Genomic DNA, 15,270 nt, shown 5'->3' with positions numbered 1-15,270 from the left:
CCAACGGGCCATTCAGGCACAGGGAGGTTTGCAACGAAATGCTGAATGTTGTTTTCTGCAGTGAAATAAGGGTCCTTGCTGCTGTGGTTCCTGCTTTGAGCTTTGCAAGAGCTTTGTTCTTCAGTGAATATAATCCAAGGAAAAACCCTGTAACGTCCGCTAGTTCCCCGAGTCTCGGCAGCAGCAAATTCAGTGCCATTGGTCTTGCACAATAGGTGTAAACTGTGTTCCAGCTTCAGTCTGGCGCTGGGATCTTCATCGCAGAGTACCAGTACCTGCTGCGGCACGTGGGTTAGGGACATGCTACGTGTGCTCCTGGAGCTGCCTTGCCAGAGCCTCTGCCTTCTCAGCCAGGGAAAGCCGTGTTTGCTGGGACGAGAGCCTGATCTGCAGCCCAGGGGCTGCACCACGGTCTGATTTACGTGGGCACAATGCCGTGATTGTCCCTCTCAGACCCCTCTACTGTAACCAGGCAAAAAGCATAATTTAAAGATTCTTTTTTTATTTCTTTTTCCTCTATTGCAGCTTCAAAATAAAGATGATGCAATTTAGTGGCATACCTCTCTGGCATTGCTTCTGCTTTATAGATTATTTTTTTCTTTTCTGCCTTTCTATTTCAGTGTGGACTTCCCCTCCGGTAAGAAGCACTCAGCCCACACTTGGTCAGGTAGCACCACTACAGTCACTCTGCCTGTTCCTCCATCCCTTTGCTCCTAACTTGGCTCATGATCATGGGGCAACAATTTCATTCCTTGGCTTGAAAATAAATGAACTAATTAACCTTACCTCAGCTGTGATCTTGTCTGTGTTGGCAGCAGGGAGAGAGGCTCTCTTCAGATGTTGTTTATCTCTGGTGTTAGGGTACTGCAGTAAAGCGATAACTGTCAACCTTTGTGCACCGACCGCAGGCGTGTCGGGAAGGTGTCATGCTCTTTGCTCCACGTTGTCGCAGGGAGACACGGGGCCGGGGGCAGCCCCGTGGGTATGGAGCCAAACGCTGCGCTCGCCTTGCTGGTGTGTTGTTTAATGAGAATTGGGGTTTGGTTGGGGTTTTTGTGTGAAACAAAGTAGCTGATAATAAAGGACTGAAATACTGGATATTTTGGACATACGCAAATTTTTTTTAATGGAAAGTTTCAGTTATGTGCCATTTAGGGTGTCCTGTGTGGCAGTGAAGCGCGGGGGGGTGCTGGCGTGGTCCCCAGGAGGGCTGGGGGCTGTGGCGGCAGCAGGAGCTGCTGGATCTGGTTGTGCTTCGCTGCCCACGTGGGTTTGCTCTTGGCCGCCGGTCGCCTTCCAGGGCCCTGCTGCTCCTCACTCCCACTCGCAGCTTTTTCTGGGTTTGTTTTGCTGTGTGCAACTTAAGAACTTATTTCTAACCTTCTCCTGGGGGCGGGGAGTGAGGGAAGGGAGAGGAGGGCAGGAAGGGATGACAACAGAAGTGTTTTCTGATCTCAGCTGGTCCTGGCCCTGCTGCTGCCAAGCCTCATGCCTTGGCAGAGGGGAGCCCAGTGGCGTGCCCGGCCCTGGCTAGTGAGAGGGAGCCCTGGGTGCAAGGGGGAGCAGCCTGTTGCTTCTGAAATGGCTTCACCCGAATTGTCCTGGATGTATCCCCCTGCTGCAGGTCGCTTCTGTATTGCTCATCTGTGAAGCCGTGTTTTTCAAGAGGTGATGCTCAGCGTTGGGCTCACCGAGGTTCTTCATTTATTGCTGCCTGGAGCTCCCTTGAGTTTTTTTTTTCCCTGTGTGACCAAATCAGGGATTGCTGCCTTGATATTTGATTGTTGGTACTGTGGCTGCTTTAAGTCTTGGCTGCTGTCCATGCTCCCAATGCCCTTGGTGTTGGGTGGCAGAGGCTGATACGCTTATCTGGGCCCCTAATTTTAGCCTGGAAGCTCTTGAAACATCCAAACTGCAAATAGAGAGTGAGGACTCTCTGAAGACATTCAGCTCATGCCCTTGAAGTGATTGGCCTGTGAGGGAGGGCTGCTGGGTTTTAGGTGGCCTTCAACTCCGTATGATGAAAGCCTGGACAACGGATCCAAGCTGAAATAAGATCTTTGAAGAGGTGTTACAGGGTGGGTAAAGACAAATACTCCCCACATCTCATGCCAGCTGCAATTTTCCTGAGGGTTTAATGCACCAGGAAGGTGTCACATTTACAGGTTAAAGTTAACTGGATTCATCTAAGTCTTACAGAAATCAACCTCACAGAACGCTCAGCAATCTGACTCACACCTTGGGCAATGTGTGGCCCTCCTCCAGAGCTTATCCCTCGGGACTCTGGTTTAACTCTGTCTTAAATGCTCCATATGCTTCTACACTGTAACTTGCCTGAGGTGTCCGTACTAGTACTGACTGTACATCTTATTCTATCTGGTTGCTCTCTGGTATATCCCAGTACTTATAATTAAAATTTCTCTTTGCATTCACGCAGGGGCTTCCAGAATGACTCTGCTGTGCTCCGTTGCCGGTGTAGGGGGGTGCTGGTTGCATGAGGTTGTATTTGTGGCAATTGTATTGTCCAGGGCTTTCTGCGGTTTGCCTGTTGTTGAAATACAGCTGTCAGGGGCCCCAGGAGACAGGGCTGGGAAACAGGCAGGTTTGGAAAGTCGTGCTGTGGTTTGAAGACAGGGAGGTTTGCTGAAGTCTTTGAATCTGCTGCATCTGGCAAGCCTGTCATTCATCATAGTTAAAGTGATGTTAAATGGATTACTAAGCCTCCACGCACACTGAATTTATCATTGTGTGGTTTAAATAAGATTTTATATCGTTACTGTGGTAAAATCAGCCATTAATACGTGTCTAATTCACCACTCTGCAGAGAGCTGGTCCTGCCTAACATCAATGCAATCTGCTGTGGAGGTGGTAACGCATAGGCTTGACCTCTCAGCCTGACCTTTCAGGGTAATACACGGAGGTAACGACCTCTGAGCTTGCAGTGCGTCAGGAGGCAGGAGATTGTCTTCTGCAGGATATGATTTTACCAAGTTGGCTCCAGAACGGCCGGCGCAGCGCGTGGTTTAGCTGTCTAATCCCATTAGCTGTCTTAGGAGGAACTATTTTCATTGTTCCACAAACCTCTTTGCTTTAAGCTCATAAACGCTGTGACTGGATAACTGTGAAGAGGTGTGGGCAGCAGGGTGCCAGCACGATGTGAGGAGGCCGTGTACATGGTGTGAAGACAACCTGACGTCCAGACCCAGAGGTGGGTGGAGGTCATCCTGGATGGGCTCGCCTGGAGCTTCCTCGTCACCCCTGGACTTGCAAGCTGAGCTGCTTAAGCCAAGGTCTGTCTCCTCGGTTTTAAAATTTTCCCTTTCCCATAGGGCAGGGTGAGACACCTACAACTTGTAGAGAAGGGCTAATCTTGCCAACTGATGTGTGATTGACAGAGTTTGCAGCCGCCTTGGACAAAGACACGAGTCTCACCTCAGTTTAATCCATTTATCAGTTGTTTCGCTCTGCCGCAGCAGCGATGCTTCTGAATGGCAGTAATGCGCGAGAGCTCAGCCCTGGCGATGTCTTCATGCCTGACACAGCCACGGACGTTCAGGTCCCTGGTTTATCTGTGCACCAAGTGTGCCACGGGGAATCCTGGGGCAGCCTTCCCTGGGCCTGAGGCCGTGCTGCAAACGTATAACCTGCTTCAAGCTGGAATTGGGGGGGGAGGTGACAGATGCTCATCAGCCGATGGATTTCTTCAGACCTGAATTCTCCTTTCACGTTTGCCCGTGAAATTTCCATTGGTATCAATGAGGTGTTGGATTGTTCGGCCCTGCCAGAGACCAGAAGGCTTGGTTATGGACTAAATGAAGTATTTCTCAAAGGCTGTTTTTAAGTTAACTGGACTCTACTCTTTTCCCTGTGAGGAAAAGTTACTTCACACTTGATTCAAGGCTTGAACAGAGTTTTTGTGCAGACCCTGTAGGATTCCTCCTGCACAATATGCTGCTGGGTTTTTTGGTAGAAATAATTGTCAACAACATGAATTGTTGGTTATGTATTATGAAAACGTAAGGGTGAACTTCAGCTGTGTTCTTATGGTTTTGGATTCTGGTCTTAACTCGTGCAGCTCTGGGAGGAGCTACACATTCGGCACTGGTGTCAGGCCACGCTTTTTCATTTTCTATGATCTGCTGTTTGTATCCCTTGTTTTGCGTTTAGCTAGATAGCGGCACATCACTGGTACCTCTCCCAGTTCCTGTGTGAGGTGTGCAGCCTGCTCCTACCTCTGCCCCGCTGGCCGTGCCTTTGCCATTGAGCAGATAAAGAGGGATTTTCTGCCCCAGTCATGACTGGCAGGGACTATTTCCCTTCCCGCCCTTCTGTAGCATGGTCACCTTTCAGCTGTGGCTGCCTGGAGGGTTTATTTCACTAACATGACATAGTCCTGAACGCAACAGCTTCTTACTAAGCCCAGAATGATTTTTAAATAGGTGAAAGTCCTCTAATGAGTCTGGCAGTGTCCCGGGTACATCCCTGAAGCCTGGATCCATTTCCACACCCTCCAGGCTGACAGTGCCATCGTGTCTCTCCATGCTTGAGTTTTATCATCTGTGACATCCCTATAATACTGGAAGCTAATACTCTGCACAATTAGGTGTCTGTGGTGGGTTTCTGAAGCATCTGAGGAAAGGCACAAGATTTTCAAAAGTGTTTTAGCTGTGCAGCAGCCGTAGCCTGTTAGAGGATTGCTGGGGGATGGACAGGGGTTGTTTTTTTTTTTTTTTTTTAAACAGTTCTGGGCATGCATGGCCATGGCAGAGACACCAATCCATGTCATTAAACCCAGATAACCCCATGAAGTACAACCCCACCTCCAACTCAGGACATGTATCTGTCACCCGTGTGAGACAAATGCTGCCTCCTCCCCCCACCCCGGCTGGCTCATTGTGGAAGGGGCAGCTGCTAGAGGTAGGGAAATGCCACCCCCTCGGTCCCAGAGCAGCCCCACTGAGCGGGGCTTTAGTGGGAGGGTGCAGCCACTACCCTCAACTGTTCCCTGGGTCCCCCCAGCTACTCCTTAGAAGAGCCTGAGGCACGAGTGAAACCTGTTTGCAAAATCAATAAGAGAAGGCTTTGAAAATAAATGCAGCTTGAGAGCATTGGTACCATATAAAATATTTATTCATTTTGCAAAATGTTGTAAAATGCATCTGGTAATAAAAATAAGAAACCGTGCTGTGCATCTTGCACATTTTTATACCAACAAAAGGTATTTTTTCCCCACTGCTGCACAGCAGCAAATATAACCGTTCGCTTCTTTCAAGTCTTGCACTTGCGGTCTCCTCCTTCAGCCAACGCTTCTCTCTTCTTGCTGGAACCACCACCAGGTACAACAGGGCAGCAGAGTCTCTCGTGCTTGGTTGCTCAGCAGGCACCTCTCCAGCCACGGGGCTCTCAGAGGCCGTGCTGCCTGGTGACCAGGGCCCTCTGCATCGCCGCCGGCTTCTTGCCCTTTTCCAAGATCAAATCCTCCTGTTTCTGGGGAAGCTTTTGCTCTTGCACGGGGGCAGGTTTCTTCTCCTCCTCCTCCTCTAGCCTCCCTTCAGAGGTGAAAGGACTGCACAGTGTCTCCACCAGGCCAATAATCACACCGAAGAAAGCCAGCATGCTGCCCAGCATGTACAGCTTGACCATCTTCCTGTTGGGCTTCTGGCTGAGCATTTCTTTGGCAAAGGGGATCAGCTCATGCATGGTTTCCATTTTTTTTGCAGCAGATTCGGAAGATGTCAGCTCTACAAGAGAAGAGAGAGGGGGAAGGGTGTTAGTTAAATCCATCTGCTTTTTCCCGTAGTGGTCAGAGCCCTCCAGGCAGTCCGAGCTCTCCGCAGACCCTCCCGTTCCCTCCTCTAAGCAGGGATTTTTGATTTTTGCTAGAAGCCCACTTCAGGAAAACCCATCCACCCGCCGCCCCGCTGTCTGTCGGGGCAGCTGGGGGGAGCTGCCCGGCACCGCAGCCCCTTCGCCGGGCGGCGGCAAGGCGGGTGGGAATGCCCGGGGGTCCCCCGCGGCAGGTCCCCGCCTTCTGCACGGCAGCCCCTCGCCCCGCGCATCCCACCGCACCCCCTTACCCAGAGGCAGAGGCGGCGGCTGCTGCTGCTGCTGGGCCGGGCTGAGCTGAGCTGAGCTGTGCTGGGCTGAGCCGGGCTGGGCTCGGCTCCGCTCGGCAGCTGCTGCCCGGCCCCGCCGCCGCCGCCGCCTTATATCGCCGCCGGGGCGGGCGGGGCCGGGCATCACGCCCCGAACACGCCGCCAGCACGGGCCATCCCCCCCCGCCACCGGGCAGCGCCTGCCCTTAATCCGGCCAGGCTAAAAAAAACCCTCTTCTTTTTTTTTTTTTTTTTTTTTTTAAAAAAAAAAAAAACAACTTGTTGGTGTTGTCCCGTCCCCGCCCCTCCCCCTAAAAAAACAACTTACCCCAAAGTCTGATTTCAGAGCCGCAGAGCTTATGTGCAGGTTGCCGTGCGGCTCCGTGGCTGCTTCTGTAAGAAATATTGACTGTATTAGCAGGACCTTTCCTGAGCTAGTGCTTGGGACTGGGGGAGGGGGTCTGTGCCCACAGCTCGTAAAATATTGCGGGGTTTGGATCTAGGGCTTTGTGCACAGTCTCGTTCAGCAAAACAGACGCTTTTGCCTCGCTGCCCTTTCTTGCGGTGAGGCGGGTAAAAGAAAGTGCCGTGGTGAAGCGTGACAAAGGCGTTACCCGGGACAAGGTGTGAAGACGTTTGTTACAGGTTTCTGTAGGTGGCTCACGGCAAGGGGAACCGTTAGAAAGCGAAGAGATGCAGCGTGTGATAGCACCTTGATTTCTTGGGGGTAAGAGGATAACTGGAAATTCCTAAATTAGTGAAAGTTACAGGCAACTAGTTAAGACCCTGTTTCTCACTTTTCCTACGCTTGATGCTGAAACTCTGTAAACCCCACTGTACGTGTCACTGCTTGTGATTCACCTAAAGGACAGCGTATTTCCTTTTTGGGGAAAACCAGAAGGCAATACTGTCACATTTCTTCCCTGGCTTGCTGCTGCAGAGCATTGCATCAATAACATACAGCAGATTACATCATCTGCTTCCACTGCCAGCTCCATCGGTGCACGTGTACTGCTCTGGCTGGAAGAACGATATACATTTAGCGGCTGCTGACCCTAGAGAAGTTGCTAAAGCCAAAATCAGTTGTTCTGATTTTGCAGAGCAGGTGATTGCGTCTGGACACATTTCCCGTCTGATCCATATGGCTGAGATGATGGAGTTGCCCTGCTGGGGCAGTACGTAGAAATCACGATACGGTGTGAGCTGATGTGATAGCAGCGCTTTCGAGCGGTTGGTGTATGTGGAAAGAGGCGAAGCTCAGAGAGAGCCTTCGCAAAAGGTGCTGTAAAGGAGGCTGCTGCCTGGTGGCTCCCCAGGCTGAATCTTCTGCAGCCCGAAGGGTGGGCAGGCAGCCCCCAAAGTGAGCTGGAGCCAAAGGGGCTTGTCCTCAAGCCAGGGAGGTGGTTCTTGCTCCCTGTCCCCAGCACATGGAAAGGAGGGATGATTGCACAGGGAATGGGGGTTTGAGGCCTCTGAGCTGGGTTTTATCTCAGCCTGCCCAGGAGAAACCTCTCTATGACATGAATAACTTGTGATGTGAATAACTGGTGCCGTGTTTCCCCTTCCCACCCCTGTGGCACTGCAGCTGGCACGTCTGTGTGCGTGGCACAGCCGAGGCCGAGCACCGGTTTCATCTCTGAGTGTGGGAAAGCGGCAGAAGAGAGCTCTGAGAAATGGGGGAACTGCTGGAGTGTTAGTTAGCTGGGTCCCTTTTTTCTTTTGTTGGAGGATTTAAACTCCTTCCCTTCTGAAAAACTGCCCTATGAGGTGATACTGCCCAAATCCTGCCCTAGCATCGCTGAAATGGCTCATAAGGGTTGGACTAGTCGATCTTTAAGGTTTCTTCTAACCCAAACCATCTTCTGATTCTGTAATTAAAACCGGCCTAAAATCTGCCTTGTGTTGGGGTCACCGTTCCAAACTGTGGATTCCAGTCCTCCGGGCGAGCACCCTGCTGTCTTCCTGCCCTCCCTGGGCCGCAGGCGTTGATGCCCCGCACGCTGCCGGGCTCAGGGACGTAGTGCTTGAATTTGTTGTTTGTTTTTCTTTGCCTTCCTTGCTGAGCTCCACCGTGGGCATGTGTGGAGCAGTGAGTCACCCTTCACTCCTCACATCCCGCACGTCGGAGGGAGGCTGAAGGCTTTTCCCCCTGCAGCACACGCGCCGGGCGGGAGAGCGCTCGCAGCAAGCTGAGCACTCCAGGGAAACTCTGCCGGTGAAAACTTGGGGGTTTTTTGCAAGTTTTGACTGTGCTTAGGAAATTGTATTGCAAGGGTGGCTGTAAAAGTTGCTAAAGACTTGTCTATGCCTCCCTGGTGTCTGGGGTTTTTTCTTTAAATAAAAGGTCCTTATCTTCTCTGCCAACTTGGCAGCAAAGGTTGCAGCTGATTCCTGCATTCAAGCCGTGTTTTTCTCTTTTGCAATGCTTTGAAAAACGACCATTGCAGAAAAGATAGCTGGAGGAGGCAGCAATTAGACCTGGAAAGTTCAAGGTCACCGTACCTCGTCCAGGGCTGGCTGCGCAGCAAGGCTGCCGGCTCTTGGCAGTGTAAGGTGGGCTCTCTCCTTCCAGCCCCAGAGAGCGAGGAGCAGCGTAAGCTGTTCGGGCCCTGCACAGCCACCAGCAAGCAGCGTGTCTGTGCAGGCTGCAATCCCAGAAACAAAGGTCAGTGGGAAGTGTCGGAATCATGACGTTTTGCCTGAAAAAAAGTTTTTCAGGTTGTGGGATTTTTTTTTGAGGCAGGATTTTCTTGGCCTCCTGAACCTTAAGTTTGAAAGTCTCTTTTCCAACCTGAGGGCTAGGAAGGGTACTTTTTGTCCTTAAATGTAGATGGAGTTGTCCATGCAATTGCAAAGTACTAAGAGCTGGAGCATTAGGGAGAGCACAGAGCCCAGGATAATTTTGAGGGTTAACCAAGATGCTGATAATCATCTGTGGCAAATGCCTCTTATAGCAGCACTTGGATTGTGTTGATTTAATTAAATAATATTTAATTCAATTTTGTTTTAAATTTGAGTAACAAAGTCTGTGCAAGCTGGTTGTGTGGACATTTAAATTGGATTAAGAGTGGATAAAAGGATTAATGATTAACACTAAATTAGACTAATTTTAGCTGTTCCTAATCTTATTTAGGAGCGTGCACAAGGAGGTTGTCAGGTTTAATTGCAACTTTGATTAAACCAGGCTTTATAGCTGGGAAAACTGCATGAGTTTAACGTCATCTGGACGAAGAGCTCTGCCTGAATTTGCAAAGCAGCGTAAGCACCCAAGGCTTAACCTAAATATCACCGGCCAGGGGAAGGCTGAGACGTGTGACCGTGCGGAGCAGCTCAGGGAGATGATGCTCCGCTCACGGGCTTTGCATGTGCCGAGCTCAGCCGGCGCCTGGTGCGCAGCGCTGGAGCCACCAGCTCCGGTAAAGCTGCTTGGACATTTCTTTGGAGGGCGCAGGTGAAACCACACTGCAACTGCCGCTGCTCTGGGGCAGCTCTGCCCGCAGGAGCCCAAATTTAACTCTCCTGCTGGCGTGGCTTGCTTTGCACAGGGATCACCTTGGTGGTGCTTTTGGGAGTGGGAGCACCGGGGGCGAGAGCTCTGCCCTTGCTGTGGGTGGATGTGCGTGAGGAGAGGAGCGGTGAGCGTTTGCAGCTCTGCAGAAGGGGTGGAGAGGAGTCGGCTCTCCAGGCTCGGCTCTGGTTTCATCTGTGTCCCTTGGCCGGCACACAGCTCCATGCTGGCAGCGCGGCCACGGGCAGCTGCCCACCGCAGGCAGGGGCACGGCAGGCGCTGGGCATGCCGTGGGCGCGTGCTGGCAGCTCGGGGAGGAGAGCTGGCACGAGGTGCGGGAAGGGAAACGATTATGACATAAGGACCAGCTCCTGCTGCCAGAGCATCCCCATATGAAGCTCCAAGAAATCTTTGGGACAGTTGGTCTGCTCGGGCACAAATGTGCTGTAGGTGCTGTTCCCCCCAAAGCACTCGAGTGCGATAACTCATCTTCCACCGGTCCATGCGTGGACAAGGGTCGGCGCTGCTGGACTTTGTCCATGACAATTGTGAGCTCTGCGTGTGGTCTGGGACGCGTGGGGCTGTGCTCACCCGCTCCAGCCCAACCTGCCACCAGGGGAGGGGACCAAAGATGGGGCAAAACACTTGTATTTTTACCCTGGCAGAATCAAACCCTGTGTGCAGCAAGCTCCTTTCTTCAGTTCCAGCAGGTGAGGGGACAAACAAGCCAGCAACCAGGAGCAGAGAACAGCAAGACCTCCATTTCAGTTACCACTTGTGGTGTCAAGGAGGATACGTGGCTTCAAGTGGGCTCCTAAATACCTTCTTAGTTTAAACTTTCTGCAATGGGTGGTTGCAGGTGGAGGCAGGGTTGCTGGGCCAAGGGGCTCGCTGGCCGGCAGCAGTGGGAGCACAGAGACCCCCTCCCTGCCTCATCACTGTAGCCTGGAAAAGCTGAAATCCTCCAGAGAGCAGACGAACACTTTCCTAATGGAATATTTTCCCCTGTAGAAAATGGGGACAAGACAAAAATAAAGATGTCCCCCTGAAAGGATAATTTTATCAAACCTCCCAGTGGAAAGCAGGCAGGCTTCCCAGCCTGCTGACCCTGCTGGTTTTGCTGCCTGTACCGGTGTGTGCCTGGGGAGAGCTGTGCCGCGGGAGGTGGGCGGCCACAGACCGTGCGGAGTCCTGTGCTGAGCCTGCGTGTGTCTGGGCACGTGAAACTCGGCTGGATGTGGAAAGGAGCTGGGGAGAGGGAAAGGAAAAGCCTGACTTAAGGGCAAATACTGACAGCCTTTGCTTTAGCTTTAACCTACAGCTGGTGCACCGCTCCTGAAGGAGAGCTAGTGCCGCCTTTACTGGGATTTGGGGCAATTGCTGTGCACGGACCAGCTGCCCTCTGGCATTTGGCCCATTGCAGCCAGTATGTAGCAGGTCCCACGCTGCTGTGCCGGGGAGGACCAGGCACCTCCGAGGCAGCCCGTGTCCTGGACCTGCCTGCAGCCAGCACCGGGCACGTGCCATAGTGGGGCTGCAAAGGAAGGCAGCAGCCAATGCAGGCCTAGTGGGGGAGTCCCAGGGGACTGGGTCTCCAGACTCCGGAGTCTGCCCTCCCCTGTGCCAAGATCCTGCTCAGCATCACTAAGCCAATCACCCCTCTGCCTTGTTTTTCCATGTGTAATAGCAGCTGCCCATATAGCAAATGTGCTTTCAGGCATTTATTAATCCTTCAATGAAAAATGTGATAGCAGCATTAAGTATTGTTTAATTTTTATATGCTTGAATTATAAAATAATACCCAATTAGCATCCTTTTTCCTTGATGGAGGTTTTGCGTTTCAAGGGATTAAGTGTTCTCACATGCGGTGCTCTGCCCCTGATTTCCAGTCACCTTTGTGTTCCTCTGAACTCCAGAAAGAGAAGTTAAAAGCTAATTGAGCACGATCATTCCAGACTGGTCAGTGCTGACGAACTACTACCACACTTCAACAACCACGTTGAAGGCTACTGAGCTCGGCTGGTGTCCTTGGGAAAGCTCCCAAAGGAGTAAAGTACTCGTGTGCCTTTACTCTGACAGAAAGCAAACGTCAGATCAGAGGAAGAAAAACAAAGCTACTCATGCAGGAGTCACATCCTTTTCAATGCCGCCTGGGTGCGTTCGTTACCAAGTTCACTCTGGGTGCAGCACCCGGGGAGCTGCCCCGGGGTGAGGATCCCACGGTGCCTCCCTCCACCACGGCTCATCCCGCTCCGTCACTGATGTCGGAGCTTAGAAGGAGCGTGGGGAATCTGACCGCACGTGGCAGCGGGGCTCTGGCTGCCCGTCCAGCGAAGGACCCTCATTATAAAAGCAGAGGCTTGGCAGGTACTAGCCATTGCGGAGTGTGAGCTTGTGACATGGAGTGACACGTGTGTCCCCAGCTGGCAGGGCTGTCTGCCCCCTCCCTCGTTTTTTAGGGGGCGATTAGCTTTTAAACAGCTGGCTGTGATGCATTTCTGTTCTCAATGCTCTGACCTCTTTCCACCTGAAACTTAAAACCCGCCCAGCAGCACTTTCTTGGTTGCTGCCGGCGTGGAAGGGACAGGGTCCTCTAAAGTGTGTCCCCTTCAGCCCACTGCTGGCACCAAGACCTTCTGACACCAGCCCGTTGCCCCAGGTACAGGATCGCATGGTGTGGAGCTCTTCTGCCTCTGGCGAGCACCTCTGGGATCCGATAGAGCAGCTGCTTCGTGGATCGCACGCACACACCACGGAGCAGGCCCTCAAAGTCCCCTGCCCCCAGGAACGTCACCGGGTGTGAGGAGGCAGCAGCTCTGTGATGGTGTGGTGGGGAGCGGGAGCCCCTTGGGGGCTACATGTGCATCTTGTCCTGGAGAAGATGCTTCTAGCTGAGTGGTGTCCCCTAACCCGTGTTAGGGCAGGGTATGTCTCATGACTCAGGGCAGAGTTTCCTGCAGGAACTTGTTTTATTTGTTTTCCAGGGAACGTCTTACCCAGCCCCCCCGAGGCTCGTGGGCTCCAACAGCGCAGCACAGGTTGGTGCAGCTGTAGGCTAAACTGCAAAGGCACTGGAGGTCCCGAGAGCATCTTTCTTGGACCTCCCGCTCATCACAGAGGATTGCTCCAAGTTTTTTTTTATTTTTTTGTAGTGCATTTTTGCCATTATGTCCCCTCTGTATTTAGCCAGCCCTGCTGTCTTTATGTTCTCAGTCTTCACACATCTTCACTCCTTGATGCTCGGGAGACCGCTGCCATCTGAACGTGGTAAAGCGGGCAGAGTACAGCCTGGAGCACCGTTTGAGCCTGAATCCCCTGAGTCCCATCAGGGGCACAGGGCTGTGTCTGGGATCCCCTGCGCTGAGCCACGCTGTCCCTGAGCACCCAGCTGATCACAGCTGCTTTTTTTTCCTTTTACGCTTTCGTTGGCTTGCAGTAGATATTCTGTAAATGAGACTATTCCTTGCTTTTGTTCTTGTTTGAACCTGCAGCACCTGAAATTCCAGGGGATGGTTTACCTTGCTTTGGCAGGCTGGAGGAGGAAAAGATGGATCAAGGTGTTTTTGGATAATTCATTCGAACAGCTTGCGATTGAGGTAGCATTTTCCAGTCCTACCCTTGTTTGTGTGGCAGAATTGCAATGTCCTGTGCTTTACGGTAATTTGAGGTGGAGCCATCAGCGTTTCAGAGCGTATTAATGCTCAGCATTGCTGGCTTTGGCAGGATTGACAGGTGGCATTTACAGTCTTTCCAAGAGCAGCTTCAGCCTCCCAGTTTGACTACCAGGGTATGACTTTAAACCAGGCAGAACAGGCGCCCAGCAGCGGACATTCAGCCAAGGCTCGCAGGAGTGCCACGTCCAGAACCGCCGGCAGCCTTGCAGAAACCCAAACCCATCAGACCTTCCTCCCTTTGCCTTCTCCAACGTAGTCACTCCACCAGAGGAGGAAGTTAGAGAGTTCGATGCAATTTGGCATCATGGCAGGGAGGTTGGAACTAGATGGCCTTTAGTGTCCCTTCCAAGCCTAAACCGTGCTGCAATGGTGTGGTCTCTCGCAGAGCCTGGGGTAGGCGGTTCGCGCTGTGCTGCGCGAGGTTACGCTGTCGGGGGGTCTGACTGCGCGGGGCTCCGCTCACAGCCGGCGTGCAGGCGTGGTGTCGGCAGCTCGTGGCACGTCTCGTCTCTCGCTTTCTCTGTAAAACGTCCCAGTGTTTCTTCCCGCTTCCTTTTTGCCGCCAGCTGAGATGGGGAGGAGGCATCCTGGCTGCAGGAGCAGGAATGTGGTGTTACTGCATTGCTGAGCAGTACCAGGGGAAGGGCAGGCACACCCTGCGCTGGGGCACACCTCAGCCAGGCGGAAGCTGAGCCAACATTTCACGTACTGTAGCCTTAGGGGCAATATTTTTTCTTCCCAGCTCTGTGTATACCCTTTCTCTGAGCTCCTGATCCTCAGCTCGCACGCGCCTGTGTCGCTCAGCGTGAGGACGGGGAGGTAGGTAGCGCAACACCAGCGAAGCGGCAGGAGCAAAGGTCCGGAGTCGTCTGATGTGGTCTGCTGAGCCCCTGTCTGTATGGGAGAGGACGTGATTTTGGGGTCATTTCAGTAAAGTAAATGGAAAAGGCTCGATGCAAGTTCTTCTGAGGAGGCAAAGCTGTGCTTTAGCTGAAATGCAGCGTGTGAGCGGTGCCTGGGAGCGCTGGGGGGGGTGGTGGTGGCTGCGTGTGCAAGCTGCTGAGCTGCACTCCCAGCTGCATTCGCTGAACGGTTGCCAGTTTAAACGGATCCGTTCAAATTTTGTTACTTTGCTGGCACAGTAAAAAAAATAAACTTGTGATACTGTTTCCACTAAGACTCATGTAAAGCACAATGACCACTGGAATGTGTCAAGTGCAAGAGAGCTCGGAATTGGGTCCGAAGGAGGGGAGAAGGGCTCCTCATCACCTGGGCTTGCAACTAAGTACCCAAACGAGAATTATGTTTCTTAAAGTAATTTGACTCTCTTACTGCTTTCAAAGCTGGTGAGTTCACACGGTTGCATTTTGTAGGTAACTCTCAAGCACATCTTAGGTGATTTTGTGTCTTGAGGAATTCCAGTGCTGCAGACAGGAGAGGGGCTGCGTGACCGGGTCTGCCTGTGAAGCCCAGTCGCTGCACTCGAGGTTGCCTTCAGGCTGAAGTCTGCGATGTGAATACACAGTGTGATTGTAACTCGCATCCCGAATCAGGCTTTAAATGATCAAGTTGAGGTACCAACAGGGGCACTGCCTTGTCATTGCGGTGCTGAGCGCGATATGCAAAACCTGTCTGAGAGTGTGGGCAGACGTTCGGGTGTATCACCCGGTGCCGCGCTCTGGAAGGGAGCTGGTTTCAGGCTGACCTGGTGATGTCCTGGTGGTGGCCCCAGGAGGGTTAGCTACAGATGGGCTTTCGCTGGCTGGTCACCTGCAGAGCAGCTGGTTCATGCCGCCGTCATCCTTGTCCGAAGTGATTTATGTCTGTGGCCGTGCGCCCTGTCTAGGAGCTGTCGTGAGTTATCCGGTAACTGGGTGTGTGTGTCTGGAGATCCCTGAATCACTCCCTCTATCATTACTACACCCACAGGCACCTTCTCTCCCAGGTGAGGCAGCTGCCGGTTAAAAGCCGAGAGAGGAGAGAGCCAGCGCTC

General features: G+C 52.5%; 1 protein-coding gene across 1 annotated transcript; it reads right to left on the bottom strand.

The window, feature by feature from the left end:
- Positions 1-5,403: 5,403 nt before the first annotated feature.
- On the bottom strand, positions 5,404-5,709 carry LOC147412627 (G0/G1 switch protein 2-like). Its single transcript, XM_086481163.1, has one exon. It carries the CDS (start codon positions 5,707-5,709, stop codon positions 5,404-5,406), a length of 306 nt encoding a protein of 101 aa, XP_086337289.1.
- Between the last annotated feature and the right edge of the window lie 9,561 nt (positions 5,710-15,270).

This window comes from Leptosomus discolor, unplaced genomic scaffold, assembly GCF_034619465.1.
Source record: "Leptosomus discolor isolate bLepDis1 unplaced genomic scaffold, bLepDis1.hap2 HAP2_SCAFFOLD_236, whole genome shotgun sequence".
In the NCBI taxonomy this organism is placed as follows: Eukaryota; Metazoa; Chordata; class Aves; order Leptosomiformes; family Leptosomidae; genus Leptosomus; species Leptosomus discolor.
Note: the sequence above shows the minus strand (reverse complement) of the source record. Positions and strands in the feature narration are given on the sequence as shown.